Genomic DNA, 17,809 nt, shown 5'->3' with positions numbered 1-17,809 from the left:
GTGGTACCCAAGTTGATCGATTGCTCAACTTGGGTACATTCAGCCTGCCCATACATGGTTTGAATCTCAGTTGGTTCCTACTGAACTGGTTGGGATTTGAACTTCTATTTCTTTATCTCAAATGTTTTAGTAATGTAGTGTATATCATTACTGCTCACCAATTGGTTACCGCACATAATTTCTGCTCAGCCATTGGATGCTTGAGGTTACTTTACATCTTTACTGATCACTGATTGGTTGCTAGAGGTTACTGCACACTATTACGGCTCATCCATTGGTTGCTAGAGGTTACTGCACATTAATACAGCTCACCAATTGGTTGCTAGAGGTTACTGCACATTATTACTCCTCACCGATTGGTTGCATTATTACTACTCACTGATTGCCTGCAACTTACAGTGTCCTCCTCCACAAGCTGCTCTGGTCACGCCGCAGCTTTATTAATCTTCCCCTCACTGCAGACAGAAGGGTTAGGGAGAAGAATCCGCACAGCCTGCTCTGTGCGTTTGATCTCTGAGCTGCTGACCAGAGAAGAGGGGTAGGGGCAAGCGGGGGAACACAGAAAGACAGTCTGCTTCACTCCCTTTCACAGCCGTTGCAGTCCTGACAGAGGAAGAAGAATGACTTGTGGGCTCTAGTACATACAGCCCATGGCTGTTCCTCTCCCCTTTTACAGTGTGGCCACCTACTTAACCAGCCTGGAGAGCAAGTGGGGGGGGGGGGGGGGTTGGCTGCACCTGCTACACCTGGTAAAATATTTGGGCTCAAGGGGCAGCTGCTTTGGGCCCCAAAACAATGACTGGGCCCAGAGCATCTGCCCCTTTTGCCCGGCATTAAAGACAGCCCTGCCGGTCCATAAAGGTTTACTTTTGAAGCTTTATATAGACTGTCTAGGTTGAGGTACAGGAACAGTGTTACCATTACAATTACCAACCCTATCCTTTTTGGAAAAGCTAAAAAGGGGGAATATGCAGCAGGCCATGAAGTCAGCAGATACCATTATTATTTTAGAACTCAATAACTGCAGTGATGTGCTTTTTAGTATGCTTAAAGGGACAGTTCACCTTTTGACATCTTCCACACTTCCTTCCTTAACCTCCATTGAATATACTGCTGAAAATGTTATGTTGCTCCAAACCTCTATTGTAGCAAACAAGGCAGTTTCTGTGATTTGTACTTTGATGGTTTGGAAGTACACAGGTACCCTGGCCTGTAGACATATACTAGGCCAACAGGTGACAACACCTCTGCCTTTGAAATCACAACACGTAAGAGCATAGAAGTGTGTGACAAACCTGAGCGTAGTCTAAAATAGCCCCCAACTCAAATCAAGAGGCACATATTTTTTATATTAACAAATTCTTACTCAAAGAGCCATTAAAACCAACAAAAGTCAAGGTTTAGTTTAAGAATTGGTCACATTTATGTCAATAAAAACAAACACAATCTTTAACACATTAAAAAAAAAATGCATTTGTAAATCAATATCCTTCTGTAACAGAGTATAAGTGCAATGTATCCAACGCCAGGGATGTGTCCAATGGAGAAGTCATTTAAAGGTTGACTATGGTTGGCCAGCATAAGTAAAAGAGTTCTTAATGACATTTGTGGATAAAACCTTCCGGAGCTCATTTAACATAGTAAAACTAAATGTAACTAAAATAAAATGTAGTAGCAATATTTTTCCAAGACAAAGGTGACTTCCTGTTTAGTAACCCCATCAGAGAATACTGCCAACTGTCACTTCAATCTGAAATGGCAGCTAACAGACTGCACAAAAACGTACATCAGATTTTTCTTTTTGGGTATGTTTTTTTTTTCTACTTGAATGTTATTAGGCAGTTCTTTCACATAGGGTCACTTGTTTGTGTTGGATGGATTGGTAAAGTGCACTTAGCTAGGGTACCATTCAATGATGCCTTAGCATTCACATATGAGCTCATGCAGATGTGAAATTCGCGTTATGTTGACCAATCACCTGCGTTGGCTGATCACCATGGCCTAATTGCAGATGATTGGCTGTGTATATGTTTTATGGGAGGCATATAGAAAAGCATGGCTTATCAAACACAAAGGCACCTTAAAGGGTGAAGTACCTATGATGGCAGTTTTTCATGTCCTGTATGTTAGAGGGCTGCATGAAGACATAAGTGGGCTCAGGAGAGCTACCGCTCAACTTTGTCCTCATCATCTTTATAAAATACAAGTTAAAGGAAACCTGTACTGAGAGAAACACAGCTACTGCCTTCTGTAAAATCCTACAGGCTCTCTTGTAGCATAAAGATTTTCTGAATGACTAAAACCGAAGACCTGACCCTTATAACCATTCTGGGTCAGAGACTCAAAAAGTAGACTGGATTATCATGATAGCTAGGCAACGCCTCTTTTGGGATAAAGGGTCCGAAATCTCAGTATCTCAGAGGTTTTTTTTGTTTTTGTTTTTTTTTTAACACAAAATTGGAGGTATCGCTTGTCTTTAATGACTTCAGGATTATGATGGTAGCAGGGAATTATAATTAATTTGGTGAATTGGAGTTAAAAATTATATACTATACAGTTCTGAAAGATAAACTCTGGCCACAAGATCTCCAAGTTGAGGTGAGGGAAGCTTAATGATGTAGACTTCCATACACCAGATTCAGAGGTCTTCAACTCATGAGTCGGGCTCAGCATCCTTCAGCTTCTTGTGAATGGCTGTCCTATTGGTCCACACATCTGTTGGTCTGATATAAAGTTGCTTTGAAATGATAAACAATTAGGGGATGTGGTGTACCCTAACTACCAGGGGTACAAGAGGCACCCTTTTTGTTGTCTTTTTTTTTTTAGGGACTCAGACCTAATCAGCTATGACGCACTAAGGAAAAAGTATGGGCATACACAGCAACAGAACTGCAAATTAATGTACCATGATCAGCTCATAAATAGTAAGGTTGTAGTTTTCCCAAATTTGTAATAGGGTTATGTTATGTAGCCGTATTAGAAAAAAAAAAAGTAAAACAACATTAGCATCCTTCTTTAAATGTAGTGGTGCTTAAAAAACTTCATTAAGACTGATTTTTTTTTTACCATATAAAATCCCTGTCCTTGTATGGCATGGGCACCATATTATATTATCTTGTTCCAGGGAAGGTGAGAATTACATTCATCTGAATCCAGGAGAGGGCTCACTCTCTTGCTAACAAGATGAAGCCCCCACATAGTTTGGATTCTGGAGGGTGTTTGGCATAATAAAAAGAGATAAAGATTTCCTGTTCCTCGATCACTTCTTCTTGGGCAAGACGTTGTCGTCAAAGTATCCTTTATTGGCAATGTTGCCGGCGGGGTCGTAGAAGCCAACGGCAATGTACATCCCTTTGTTGTCTGTGCTCAGGCCAAAGCCTACTTGATTGGAACTCTTCCAGATCATCTGGGTGAAGTTACCTGGGGACAGAAGAGATCAGTGAGATGACGGAAAGGGATAATAATTTTTAGAGTTGTCATAGTAACAAAGCTGTACAAGCAGATGAGGAAAGGGTTGAAATTGATGCACATGAATTTCTTTTAACTTAAATCAAGGGTCTCCAAGCTATGTCCAGCCAGCTACAAGACTTTATCTGGCCTTCAGCTATGGTCAGCAGTGTATCTTCAATGTGGCAGACTGAGGATCAAGGTCAGGAGAGGCTGCCTATGGACCCTGTTTCAACCCCCCTCCATACTGCACCTGGATTTTGTAAGGGGGTACTATGATGTAAGTAGGACTCTGATGGGGACCCAGATTTAAAAGAGAATCCAATGGGGACCCTGACATCATGGATGCGATAATGGGAACTCTGATGTGAGGGTGAGCTCTGATGCAGACTCTGATGTCAGGGGGACACTAAAGAGGACCCTAATGTAAGGGACTCTGATGGGGACCCTTTTGTAAAAGGGAATATAATAGGGACACGCAAATCAGGGGGGATTTATAGGCGTGTGCACAGAGTGTGTCAGATGTGCCTGGGCACAACCTGATCACCCCATGCCTATTAGCATTAGTGCTCTGTGTGCTGGAAGAAAGATGGGAAGGATCTCCCTCTTACCGGCTGCCATAAGACAAGTGTTTACACATTTATCTTTCACTATGCTATGCTGGCAGGAAGATCATTGTGTCGGGGTCATTATATATATATATATATATATATATATATATATATATATATATATATATATATATATATATATATATATATATATATATATATATATATAGTTATAGAGAGAGAGAGAGAGAGAGAGAGAGAGAGAGAGAGAGAGACACACACACGTGTTTGAGCTTTAGGGTGCACACTCTAATCCAATAGGCTGCACACACCTATAGGGGGGACTATAATGAGGACTCTGATATAAGGGGGAATGCGGATTTAAAGGGGACTAAGACTTTTATCACCTACCTGAACCGCTCTGAAATCCGGGAGTGCTGAAATTATACTTTGCGATCTCATTGTACCAAGACTCAGCCACTTCCTTCCCTGAAATGCAAAAACACATCAAATTCATTGCCCTCTTACCTTAAAGTGATAAAGTCATATTTTTTCTTTAAAATTAAAAAAGATGTTATTTTACCTGCTCTGTGCAATGGTATTACCAGCGCTCAAAATGTCATGTCCTGAGCTACTAGCCAGGCCTCAAGGGTTACTCGCCGCCAGTGCCTCACTCCCTACCCTGCCCCGCCCCTAAACACGCCCTCATAACATCTCATGAAATGACACTTTAATGTTTTATGCAAAAATAAGCTATAAAAATAAATATTAACAACAACTTTATCAGTGCAGCCTCACCTATGCTCATTGCCGCCTCACCTGTGCCCACCTTTGCAGACACACTGTGCCCACCACTGCAGCCACACTGTGCCCATCATTGCAGCCACACTGTGCCTGTATCAGCCTCACTGTGCCCATTGAAACCACACTGTGCTCATATCAGCCTCAGTGTGCCTGGGCAGAAGAGTGCATGACTGGAGGAAGAGGAGAGCCGCAGGACCGGCACTTATATTTTAATTGTTTCCGCTCTGCTTGACACAACCCCGCCTCCTCCTGACCTGTGCCTGTTATAGATAGAATGCATCCCAGCATTGGACTGGCGATCTGTATACCACAGGCGCAGGTCAGGAGGAGGCGGGGCTGTATCGAGCAGAGCGGAGACAATTATAATGCAAGCGCCAGTAACAGCATGCTATCCTGTGGCTCTCCTCTTCCTCTCCAGGGAGATCATTGGGAGAATGGCTCCCGATCAACCCCGCTGGTGGTGCTTCCCCCCCCCCCCCCTTCCCAGGCAGGCAGCCCAGCTCGCAAGCCCTCATTTTCCACTCACAAAATGGGAGTAGGCGAGTAGAAAATTGGAGGGCTGGATTACCTTACCTCCTCTTCTGGAGTCCCCCTCCAGCATTCTCCACTCCCTTTTTTTTTTATGAGTGTCCCCATTGCAAGCTATGAACTGTGGGGGCACTCATAAGGCTGTGCTCATGAGTTGGGCTGTGTGCGTCCAGAGGCACACACAACGCAGCCCTGCTCCTCCCCTTGTTGGCAGAAATAGCCAATGGCTCCTGCTGCTCTCAGTGTGTCCTGTAACTTAGAGAGGAGTTGCACCCAGGACAGCGCTGGATCAAGAGATGACCCAGGTAAGCGATTAGGGAGGGGGAGCGGGGAAACCCGTATTTACCCTTAATGTATAGACTGTATCGAGATTAAAAACATTAAGATTTAAGAACTACTTTAAATGGCCAATTTGAATGCATATAAAATTAATCTGGTCATAGGTGTGCGCAGCCTATTGCATTAGGGTGTGCACCCCAAAGCTCAAAAGACACATGCCTTTCTCTGTAGCCTCAGCTGCACTGGACAGTGAATGAATGGAAAGTGCTCTGTGGCTTCCTGTTCATTCACTCAGAAGCATAGTAAACACAGTTTACTACTCTTCCGTTATGAATGGACACAGTGAGTGAGTGTGTTCATTTAGAAAATGGGCCAGTAAAATACATATTTACTAGCCCCTTCCTTAGCTCTCCATCCTGAAACATCCCACGCCGCAGCCAAGAGGAGAGGAGGGAAGCCAGCAGCACTGCGGGGCAGGGAGGCCTACAAGCGGGGGGGGGGGGGAAAGGGGGAATCAGCACTGCGCATAGTGATTAGGGTGTGCTCAGGCATGCCTGACACACACCCTGTGCACGCCTATGCTTCTGGTATTTAGTATGTGAGAGTCAATGATGAGGCCACAGCGGCTGTTCTTAGGAACATGTCTCCTGCATTATAATTAGTGGTCCACAGAGTTTTCCATCTGGCATAAAGGTTTTACATGAATAAATAAAAGCTGATCACTGTAAGCACCCCTGTTAAATGGTTATTCTCTAATACATTCGCAGGAGAGCTTGTTCTGTTGGAAAACAACAGACATACTGGCCAGATCACCAGCTCAAAATGAATGAAAGAAAGCCTACGTGTAAAAATTGGTACATTGCTTAGTAAAACACCACATAGTAAACACATTTAAGCACACATTTTACCCTAGATGTTAACCCCTTCCCAGCCAGTGTCATTAGTACAGTGACAGTGCATATTAACACTGATCACTTTATTAGTGTCACTATTGATGTCAGTACCAGTTAGTCAGTCCCTAAGCCCCCCCCCCCCCCAGCATCAGTTAGCGTCAGGTTGTCCGTCCCATCGCAATCCCATTATAAGGCTGGCCATACACTATATCATTTTCTTATTCAATTTCCTTCAATTATGCAGTGCAAGAGCCTGCCTGATTTCATACACATTGAAAGGGTTTAGGTTTAAAATCATATTATATGGTATTGGTAAATCTAAAGGAAAAATAGTATAGTGTATGGCCAGCCTAAGTCATTGATCACAGCCATTAGTAGTATTTATATATATATAAAAAAAAAAAGAATCCAGTATATATCCCATAGATTGTAGACACCATAGCTTTCACACAAACCAATCAATATACACTTATTGGGATTTTTCTTTACCAAAATATTACTTAAAGAAATTTTAAATCTTTTTATTGGATATGTTTTATAGCAGAAAGTAAAAAAATATTGTTTTTCTTTCAATTTTCTTTTTTTGTTTATATCTCAAAAAAAGTGGTGATCACATACCACCAAAAGAAAGTTCTATTTGTGTGAAAAACAATATACAAATTCCTTATGGGTACAGTGTTGCATGGCCGCGCCATTAATAGTTAAAGTAGCATAATGCTAAATAGCAAAAAATGGCTTGGTCATGAAGGGGGTAAAATCTTCCAGAGCCCAGATGCAGATCTGCTTTAAATATAACTATAGCACAGCTCTATACAATGACCATACACGCCTTTACTGACACACTCAAGGGGCAAATTAGTACTTTGTCAAATGGAATCACCAGCTGGCCTTTGAGCACTTACCTGTTGGGAGACTAGTGTCTGTGCCCCAGCGGTACCAGAGGTTCTCTCCGTGTTCTGAGTCACTGTTCTGAAGAGCCCGCATCCCAACCAAATGGTCAGCCCACTTCTGTGCTTCTTGCATCAAGGACGTGCTGAGCTGCAGTGCCCCTGAGCCATGCAGGCGACGGTACTTGTTGTGCTCATTCAGTAAGTCTTTCCTGAATGTTTTTAGATCTTTTTCTGGAAAAAATCATAGTTTGTCATTTTAAAATACATAATATACAGAAACTGCAATATCAGCCAGTTTTGTGATCCAGGCGTCCCTTCCAGACAGTACAGCCAGGTCTTGCAATCACTGCACACCACACTACATTTAATCAATACAGCCTGTTCTAGGACCGGACTCAGCTTGTGACTAGTAAGGGAGCAGGGGTATACTGATGAGGCTATCACTCTGCTCCTACCCTCATGGTCACAGATAAAGCAAGAGTTCAGCCTCGTCCTCACCCAGTATTGTGCTTCCATGCAAGGGAATTAGAGGCGGTTAATATCAATAAACATCACATTACTTATACTTGTTCTATACAACTTTGAATGAAATAATTTTTCTAATAAAACTGGAATAAATGTTTTTAATAAACTAAAATTTAGAATGAGTTTTGGATGGGGCTTGTTTAAAAATTCTGGCACAATCCCCTATATAAGGTAAATATGGAAAAAGAGATAACCCCTGCCTCTCCTGTGGGGGAGACTATGGGAAATGGGGATTTTTGAGTGCCGGAGTCACTGTAACAAAAAACAAGACAACAAAACAAAACATAAAATCACATATTTTATTTATAAAAAATGATTAAAAGAAATGGCAGGAGTGTAAGCTCCTTGCAGAGATACCAAATACTAGACAAATGTCCGCTACAACCATCTGTGCTTATCTGGATGGTACGAGTATGGATCAACATGTTTCGCCCAGAAAGAGGGCTTCTTCAGGATCAATCTTGCAATGTATACAGAGCTTATAACTCAAATGCTAGAACATTAAATGTACTCAATAGGCATATGTTGAAAGGCCAAAAGGTACGATAATCAGAGTCCATATATAAATCTCAGTTAGATAAAACCAAAGAAGTTATGTCGCCACCATAGAAGAGTTATCAGGTCAGTAAAACGCAATATAGAATGTTGATTAAACTTGGATCCCATGGGATCAGGGGTCCACTAAGGGAACATATATGACAGTGTCAGGGTTCAGTGGATAAGTGGTCGATAGAAAGAAGTGGTGTGTAACACATGCCATGTGAGAGGTACTGATTGATGGCTGTAAAAAAATATAAAAATAATGTCAGGTGTTTGGGTACCATTAGTGTTCTGGTCCATACCTGGAATTGCAACAATGCCATTGACAGCGGAGTCCTTCACAAAGCCATCTTCATCATCATCGTCATCGGTCACCTTTGATCCTCGCTGCAGAACGTTGCGGGCATAGAATCCAGGGTTGGTGATGTTGCCACATGGGTTGTACTGGGCCACCACGATGAACATTCCCTTCCCACTGGAAGCTACACCAACGCCAACCTCCTTGGAAGTCTTCCATACCATCTGCGTAAAATGACCTGCAACAAGGATGATGAAAAAGGTGTCATTTACTAAGAATTTACCAAATATAAGATGGGAATTTGGGGATTTTTGGTTAAAGGAGAAGTTTCCTATTTGTGTAATAATGCAGGCCTACTTTAGTACACAAACTTCTGATTCATTTCCTGGCTGGAGGACGTCCAGTATCATATTGCACATTTTTCATCAAATTACTGTTCTTGGCCTGCCCCTTTTAAATGCATTGCACTTATTTATTAGCTTTATTATTGTATTTATTTATTTCAGCTACTTATATAGCTCCATCAATTTACGCAGTGCTTTACATATACATTGTACATTCACGTCAGTCTCTGCCTTCAAGGACATTACAATCTAACTGAACTGAAGTGAACATTCATACATACATCCACCACATACTAGGGCCAATTTAAACAGGAACCAATGAACCTACCAGCAGATCTTTGGCATGGGCACGCTGGGCAGTTGCCAGGGGGCCCCACCTGCCCAGCGATCCCAGCCAGGGCCGAACTCGCCTAACGGTAAATTTACTGCCAGGCTGCCTGCCCTGGGGTCGCTTTGAGTTGCGGCTGCAGTGCTCCGCTCTTTCCCTCTCTACTCCTCCTCCTGTGTATCACTGAGCTGGCTGAGCCTGTGTTCGGCTGCCACACTAACAAGGTCCCGTCCCCCCCAGAACGGGTTGTGTAATAGTATATTGAATCAGTGTTCCGCCTATCGCACAAGCCGGTCTAGGGGGGCGGGACCTTGTTACAGCACGGTCGCCGAACACAGACCCAGCCAGTTCCGTGATACACAGGAGGAGATGCCCTCTGTGTGTGTGTTACCAGGTGATGGGGAGTCTGTATTGGCACAGTGATGCTGCATTCATGGGCACAGTGAGGGTGCAATGGTAGGCACAGTGAGGCTGCAGTGGTGGGCACAGTGAGGCTGCATTCACGGGAACAGTGAGGCTGCAATGGTGGGCACGGTGTTGCTGCAATGGTGGGCACAGTGTGGCTGCAAGGGTGGGCACAGTGTGGCTGTATTCATGGGCACAGTGAGGCTGCAATGGTGGGCACAGTGAGGCTGCATGCACGGGCACAGTGAGGTTGCAATCACAGGCACAGTGAGGCTGAATTTTATGGGCACAGTAAAACTGCATTTGATGGGCAATCATGCGTGATTGTGTAGACAGGGACCCTGTGCACTGTATTACCCAGGGGGCCTATAATGCTCTTAAGATGTCACTGATATGGGAGGAAACCAGAGTACCCAGAGGAAACCCAGAGGAAACCCACGCAGGCACAGGGAATCCAGGTAGGTAGTGTCATGGTCAGGATTTGAACCAGCACTTCAGTTCTTTCAATCATGGAGGCTTAGCACCACATATGGACATTACCTAGGCATTTTATTATTTGCATTACTTCTCCCTGGAGCCAGACCATTGCTTGTGGGCTCTTGAGAGGAGTACTGAATCAGGGTACTGACATTTTCAGGAAGCAATGTACAGCACCTGCCTGTCTCTTGGCCTGCATTGCACAGAGAAGCACAGAGACCCAGTAAAGATGTGATTGAGTCTAATATAAGGTATGTAATAAAAATAGAAAACTTTTATTCAAACATTATATTAGCAGATGAAGGGGGGGGGGGGGGGGGGTAGAAAGACATCTGCTCTGGGAACAACAAAAAATTGCATTTTAACTCTAGATAGCTTTGACTTTGTACTGTCAGCAGTAAAGTTCAAAATATTGTGCCATAAAATACACTGTGCACACTGCAATTGTATTGCACCTTCACCTATCTTACTGGTAAATTGCAATGCTAACTTTATCCACAAGATGGGGATATAGCTCCATTTAGTAAAACAAGTTGCTGTAGGAACCAAGGCTTTTTTTTAGTTATCACATACCATTACATTTCTTTTCTTTCTTTTTTTTTTTTTTTTATGAACTTTGGTGGGAAGTGAGGCACTCCTTGGTATTGACTACCTGGTTATATATTCTATATCACTGTGAAAGCTAAAGACAATAAATGGAATCAGTATTTACATTTGCCTTTGCTGATCTGGTTCTACAGCTTACCGGTATCTGGCTGATGTCCCGGTTTGGAGAAGTTGTAGTTCTTTTCTTCTTTGTACCAGCTATCAGCCACTTCTTGACCTGTAAAAGACACAATAAAAAGTTTGTTATATATAATATGACTCCCCTTTGCCAATACCTTCCAACTTTCTGAGATGTAAGAGAGGCAAACCTTGTAGCGCCACAAGAGACCCCCTAACCCCAACAAGAGTCCCTCTCAGCAAAATAGGGATACTCCAAAATACAGCACTCATAAATTCAGCCACGTTTGTTGCATAAAGCCAGATATGTATTGGAGTAGGTCAGTGTTTCTCTACCAAACTGCTGTTTGGGTTCCCTGGAGTGCCAGGAGCAAGAACCCACTTTTCCCTGGATCAGCATCATGAGCTGCCATGGTGCAAGCAGGCCAACCACCAGCACCATAACAACCAATCACACTCTACAGCCAGGACACACAACCTCATCTGTTGCTATAATGATGGCAACAAATGATTGATCTAGGGCAGATGGCATGCAGGGCTGCTGCCGGTATTCAGGAGAAGACAGGAGTCTGCCTCCCCTAGCCCTTGTACACATGGTCGGAGAATCTGTCGGAATGAGTCTTATCGAACCGTGTCGTCAGATAATCCGATTGTGTGTGGTATGCATCGGACTGATTCCGTCCGAATCTCCGTCCGACCCAATTTTCCAACATGTTGGAAATATTTCCCGACCAACTGGGCCGGACGGACCTAATCCGATCATGTGTAGAGCATTTTCATCGGACCAAGTGCCACGCATGCTCAGATCAAATTCCTACATCAAAGCTATTGGCTACTAGCCTGAATGTAGTCCCATCGTAACGAAAATACGTCATCACGTTCTGAAAGATCGGATTTTTCGCCAACTTGGCCCGACCGTGTGTATGCAAGTTTCGGACACAATCCATCGGACTAAATCCGACGGGCAAAATCCGACGGGCAAAATCCGACGGATTTGGTTGGCAAAATCTCCGACCGTGTGTACGTGGGCCTAGACCTCCTCCACCTCCCACCCTCTAAAGCCCTGCTGGAGCCAAAAGGTAGGGCTCTGATGTGAAGAAGAGACTGTGTGATAGCGGGGCTCTGTAAAAGGGGGGACTCTGATGTGACTGTGAGACTCGTGTATAGAGGGCATCTGATGTATAGAGATAACTGATGTAATAGGGGACCCTCTGACATTATGAGGGATCACAGATATGATGAGGGACCTCTGATGTGAAAGGGGGACCCTGATATGAATTTAATTTCATCAAGGTGGTTGTGTGCATTGTCCCAGACTCCATTTTCCCATTGATAAGTATTATTTATAATTTTTTTACATTTTAGACTGGGGTGCCTCAAAATTTTGCTTTTAACTGCAACAACTGCTTTGATGGGGAGACACGTGCGTTAAATAGCTTGTTATATTTGAGCTGTCCCTGACACTTCTTCCTAATCTTCCAGCTGGAGCCCGAGTGCTTTCAAACTGGAACGGTGCACTTGCAGGACGTTAGAAAAAGTTCTGCAAGTAGCATCTTTCGGGCGGTGCAGGAGCGGTGTATACACCACTCCTCCACCTCGCCTGCCCATTGAAATCAATGGACAGCGCTGCAGAGGTGCCTGCAAAGCGCTTTGGCAGCGGCGCTTTGCATGCACTATTAACCCTTTATTCGGCCGCTAGCGGGGGGTTAAAAGCGCCCTGCTGGCGGCCGAAAAGCACCGCTATTACAACGGTAAAGCTGCGCTAAAAATTAGTGGCGCTTTACCGCTAACGCCCCCCAGCCTATTATTTTTCAACTTCCTAACAGACCAAGCTGTCCAGCAAAAATGACAGTTAGAGGGTTGAGACAAATAATTTAACACCAACAGGTGTGCTTACAACAGTCAGAAATATGAATTTATCCCAAAAGGAAAAAAAAAAAAAAAAGTGTTGCAGCAACCTTACAAACAGTGTTAGCTGGAGTTAAGCTTTTATTTAATAGTAGAGTCCATCTAAATCTGCTAATACATTCAACACTACCCTCTTCAAAGACTGACAATGCTGATGTCCAAGGGTGTCAGTCTAGAGTGGAGACACTCCAAGATTTGAATAAAACTAATGCAGCCAGCACATTGTTAAGCTTACTCAGGAAAAGAAGGAGTGTGGAAATTTTATTAGGCAGCTGTGTGGGCCATTGAGGCGCAGAGATTGATTACAGTGGCAACAAGGGTAGGATATGCTAAGAGAAAGTGCAGCAGGTCAGTCATCTGTATCTAGGAAAAGCTGGACTAGCATTGCTCTGCCCCGCCATTTTTATATCAGTTCTGTGATTCATTTAAACGCGAGTAAAGAAGATGGAAGCAAAAGTGAAGTCGCTAGCTAATTGTATAGCATTTGTGTCAATTACATGTCCATCAGACATGTGCGTTTAGCAGCAAAAATAATTCTTATTGGTGGTCTTTTCATAAAAAGGTAAGGAAAGGTTAGTGTAAAATAAAAAAAAGGCAATTATAGTTATGAATTAGGTCACGTCTCTTTTAGAAATCCATTTACATGATAGAAAGAAAAAGTCTTCATGCACACAACTGTACAGCGTGCATTACCTGGGAGCTGCTGCCGTCGCGTACAGCCACCCATGGAGATGAATAGGAAGAGGCGGCTGCATGCTTGAGCACTGGGGTTCACGTAAAGCACCCACATGCTTACATCCACCTCTTCCCATTCATCTCAATGGATGCTGTTTGTGGTGGCAGCAGGTCCTGGGTGAGGCATTACACAGGCTCTGAATGCTGTACAACTGCTTGAATGAAGCCAAAGGAGGCAAATGAAAGATCTTTTGGTAAAAACAAAACAGGGCCCTCGGGTGAACAGGCTCTGAGCAAGAAGGTACTCCATCGAAACGTCTCAGCCAGCACTGATTCTGAGGTCTTCCCCTTTGCTCTCTGGAGATGGTCGGTTCCAGGACTGACTGACACATTTTAATGGCTTCTAAAGGCTTTTATTCATCACATGTTTGTGAGTAGTATTTTACTGTTTTTTATCAATAAATTCTCTTGGGATAATGCACAAGGCTGGTGCGCCCTCATTTTATATTTATTTGTGACTCTCACTTGAACAGGTGGAGACCAAAGCTTTTATGCTAAAATTAAGGTCTTTCTGTCCTTTTTTTCAACTCTTATAAAAAAAAGGTCCTCACATACTGCAGATAAAAATGTTAAAATAAATCTGAGTTTATATGGACACCGCTCCTTAGTCAGTTTTAAAGTGGAGGTAAACCCAATCACAGAACTATATATAATCTTTAACAATTTAAAAATAACTTTTTTTAAAATAATCTTCTGAAATCTGCAGATTTCATTAATATAATACCAGGTTATCCTGCCATGAAAATCTTGTACAATCCCTACCTTTTATGGGGTGACAACACTCGGTCCCTGTCTCTAAAATTCACTCCTATGTTGTCACCCCGTTTTTCACTGGAGACTACAACAGGAGTACAGATTGATCCTTGGTTGTCACCATCTGGACGCTTGCCCTGAGCAATGGTGTGCAGATGCTGCTGCACTGCATATACAGTAGATAGGAAGTGGTGGCAAAGAAGCTGCAGAAGATCAACAGCACTAGGGGACGAAAAAAGATGAAAACAAGAATTTTCTAGATTTATGAAAGTGTAAATTATTTATGTTATACCGTGCTTTAGTAAACCGTGTCCTCCAGTTAGGGTTTACACCTCTTTCAAATCTTCTCAACTAAGAAAGTTCTGAAAACTCTACATGGCCATAAATCGTTATTAAAAAAATTTTTGTACAGTGCCCCTTAAAGCATGGATGTGTTATATTTATCATTGATTGTTTTCCAGTAGTTTTTTATCACTTACCTGCCACTGTAATGGATGGGCTTCCTGTTTTAGCCCAGATGTTCTCCCCATAGGAAGTGTCACTGTGCTTCAAGGTTTTCAGTGTCAGAAGGTGCTCTGCCCACTTCTGGGCCTCCTGACTAATTCTGGAATTTAGCTGCAAGGGTTTTGCTCCATGCATGGCCCGGTAATTGTTATTTGCCTTCAAGAACTCCTGTGCAAATGTTCTTGTGTCTACTAGACAAAGAAAAAAAAATGTTTACCAGCCTGACAGCAGAACATTTGCCAATTTGATAACTGCTGATACAGCAGTTGGAAAATATAGGCGGGTCAGAAATGGCTAGATTCCCTCCCCAATATACAACACTACTAATGCCACTCTAGGGGTAATGAGTGCCCCCAACCATCTATAGCGCTTCTTAAATTGTATATGAAATTATAGTTGTACAACAAATGGCAACATCCTTTACAGTAAGTACAATATACAAAATTTCAAAATGAAATGGAGGATTGGGCACACTGTGTGGAGCAGCCATAGTCTCCTCGATAACTGATTCACCCTGTAATGGGCACTTTTGGGGTCCTTTTGCCCTCTCGTATGACCACCCAGGCAACTATGTTGGCTTCTTTACTGAGACTATAGTTATTGTTTGTTCTCAGCTAATAGGTACTGAGATTCACCAGAATCTAGCTCATCCCAAACACTTGACAAATAATTTTTTTGAAACGTGTTGGATCAGTTTCACAGTGATAAATACTATATGTGAATGTAAATGTGATTATTTCATTGTGATTCTTACTTTTAAAAAAAATATTGTTTATGAGGTCAATAAAAAGCCCCATATTTTGGAATTTTATATATGTACTTCTACTGCTTTTTCACGCACAAGGTTTTCCCAGCCCACCATAAAACACTGCCCATCATCAATATCTGTTGATTGAACTTTCCTTGCAACATTTAAGTAACCTAGAGGTTAAAGAATAACTCTGGTTAACACATATTAGAGAACTGGTAACATAGGATATACTGGAACTGTGCTAAATACAGGATTAGTCTAAATGTTACATCAACCCCACAATTTGTTGTCAAAATCCCATATAACAAATATCTCTTGGCAGATTTGCCCTAACATTCTGGAAATATTTTAGTTACCAGTAGATGATGATCCACAGTCGCCTGCACGTCCAGAAGGATAAAAGGTGGCTCCTGCCCCCCGATCGCTGGGTCCTTCTGTGCTCTCAGTTACTGGGGTGCCCTTGGGCAGCACATTTTTCTGGAAGTAGCCAGGGTTGGTGATGTTGCCTGCAGGACTGTACTGGGCTACCGCGATCACCATTCCTTTACCATCTACAGCCTTGGCAATGCCAACTTCCCTGGAGTCTTTCCAGACCACTTGGGTAAAATGACCTAGAGACAAGATACAGAATCATGGGTTCTACTGACACAACAGATTGGTTTAAATTGCCCTAGAACAGTACTGCAAGAAGGGTAAATCCTTCTGCTGCCCAAGCACATAACCTGCACATGAGTCTCCACCAGAGAATCTTGGAGGACTGATATTCAGAGGAATCAGGCCAATCAATGTATTATCTGATGTCAGTCCACGAAGATCCACCATGTTGGCAAAGACTGTGTGACTAATTAGTATAGATCCAGAGAGCAAAAAAATAAAAAAATTAGTTTTAAGGTGCAAGAAAATCAATTAAAATCAAGTTTACAAAAAAATATAGATTTTTTTATTACATAGATAATATAAAACTATTTATAAAATTCGGGCCAAAACAACCCAATGGTTGGGTTGTGTTCCACATTCCCCATGAAACCTCTTGGTGGGTGGGTCTTGGGGATCATTTGAAACCGTGATCACTTTGAATGGTGGTAATGTATTCATAACAAGGTCCTATAAAAGCTCCAGAAGTAGCCACATTTGTGGTGAAACATGTAGAGACAATCTCACTTTTGCACTTTGGCCATTGGGTTGTTTTGACCTGAATTTTATAAATGGTTTTAGATTATCTATGTAATAAAAAAATTCTATATTTTTTGTAAATTTGATTGATTTTCTTGCATCTTAAAACTCAATTTTTTGCTCTCTGGGTATACACTTTTCTGTCATATTTAAAGGAGGTGGTGCGCTTATTACAAATCGCCAAGCTCCAATACTAATTTGATAAACTGTGTGACTAATGTTTACCATTAGTTTTATCTTTCTGAAAAATATATGCTTTGGGGCACTAATGTTTTATATTAGCTAAAAGTTAAAATGAAGGTATAATAATGTGTCTGCTTTGAGGTTGAACAATGGGAGTTACAACATGTTCCTGTTCCTTTCATCTTTTCTATATTAGTATGTATTTTCTTATCCAATACAACTGTTCACATTCCACCACCATTATTAATGCATTACAAACAGCTGTTATTTATTTCATAAGCAATTCATCAAATTCAAAACCACCATTAAAGATAAAAGTCTGAATGTTTGAGTCTAATCTAAAGCTGTATAGAAAGAAAAACTCTCTGATGCCAAGGCACCACAACTTTTCATCAGCCTCCTTTTTGCTTTACTTATTACTAGTAAACCTTTAAATAGGAATTTAATTATGCATTTCTTTTCACACGGGTAAATATGGAATCTTATTTATCCTAGTTAGGTTCCTAGTGTTATTGAGACAAATTTAGCTTTTGGTTCCTCTGTATCCAGTGGGGTAAAGTTTGATTGCTTTTGGCTGTTCTGGGTTCTGTTGGTTGCAGGCTCAACTACTTCAGACCCTGGACTTGCATACTCAGACAATTATTGGGGAAAAGAATGACCAATAGGGGGCTGAGGCATGTTTAAATAAGTTGAGGCTTAGAACAGCAGAATCCTCTTCCTGGAGGAGAAGGCTAAGCCTGGTGGGCTGTTGCCCTCTTGGTTACTTGAAG

General features: G+C 42.3%; 1 protein-coding gene across 5 annotated transcripts in view; it reads right to left on the bottom strand.

The window, feature by feature from the left end:
- Positions 1-1,399: 1,399 nt before the first annotated feature.
- Positions 1,400-17,809, bottom strand: part of LOC143974610 (uncharacterized) — a 211,451-nt gene continuing 195,041 nt past the window's right edge. For 4 of the 5 annotated variants that reach the window (XM_077476205.1, XM_077476178.1, XM_077476187.1 and 1 more), the window contains exons 11-17: positions 16,040-16,294; positions 14,908-15,123; positions 11,055-11,132; positions 8,760-8,993; positions 7,405-7,623; positions 4,410-4,487; positions 1,400-3,420 (exon numbers count right to left, since the gene is read on the bottom strand). In XM_077476205.1, coding sequence (XP_077332331.1) covers positions 3,260-3,420; positions 4,410-4,487; positions 7,405-7,623; positions 8,760-8,993; positions 11,055-11,132; positions 14,908-15,123; positions 16,040-16,294 — 1,241 coding nt within the window. In that variant the 3' untranslated portion in view covers positions 1,400-3,259. The remainder of the gene's footprint in view (positions 3,421-4,409; positions 4,488-7,404; positions 7,624-8,759; positions 8,994-11,054; positions 11,133-14,907; positions 15,124-16,039; positions 16,295-17,809) is intronic. The other variant, XM_077476213.1, reaches the window with a different exon arrangement.

The sequence above is a fragment of the Lithobates pipiens genome, unplaced genomic scaffold (genome assembly GCF_037356315.1).
Source record: "Lithobates pipiens isolate NorthernLeopardFrog02 unplaced genomic scaffold, aLitPip1_a1.2 Scaffold_1, whole genome shotgun sequence".
NCBI classification, from domain to species: Eukaryota; Metazoa; Chordata; class Amphibia; order Anura; family Ranidae; genus Lithobates; species Lithobates pipiens.
Note: the sequence above shows the minus strand (reverse complement) of the source record. Positions and strands in the feature narration are given on the sequence as shown.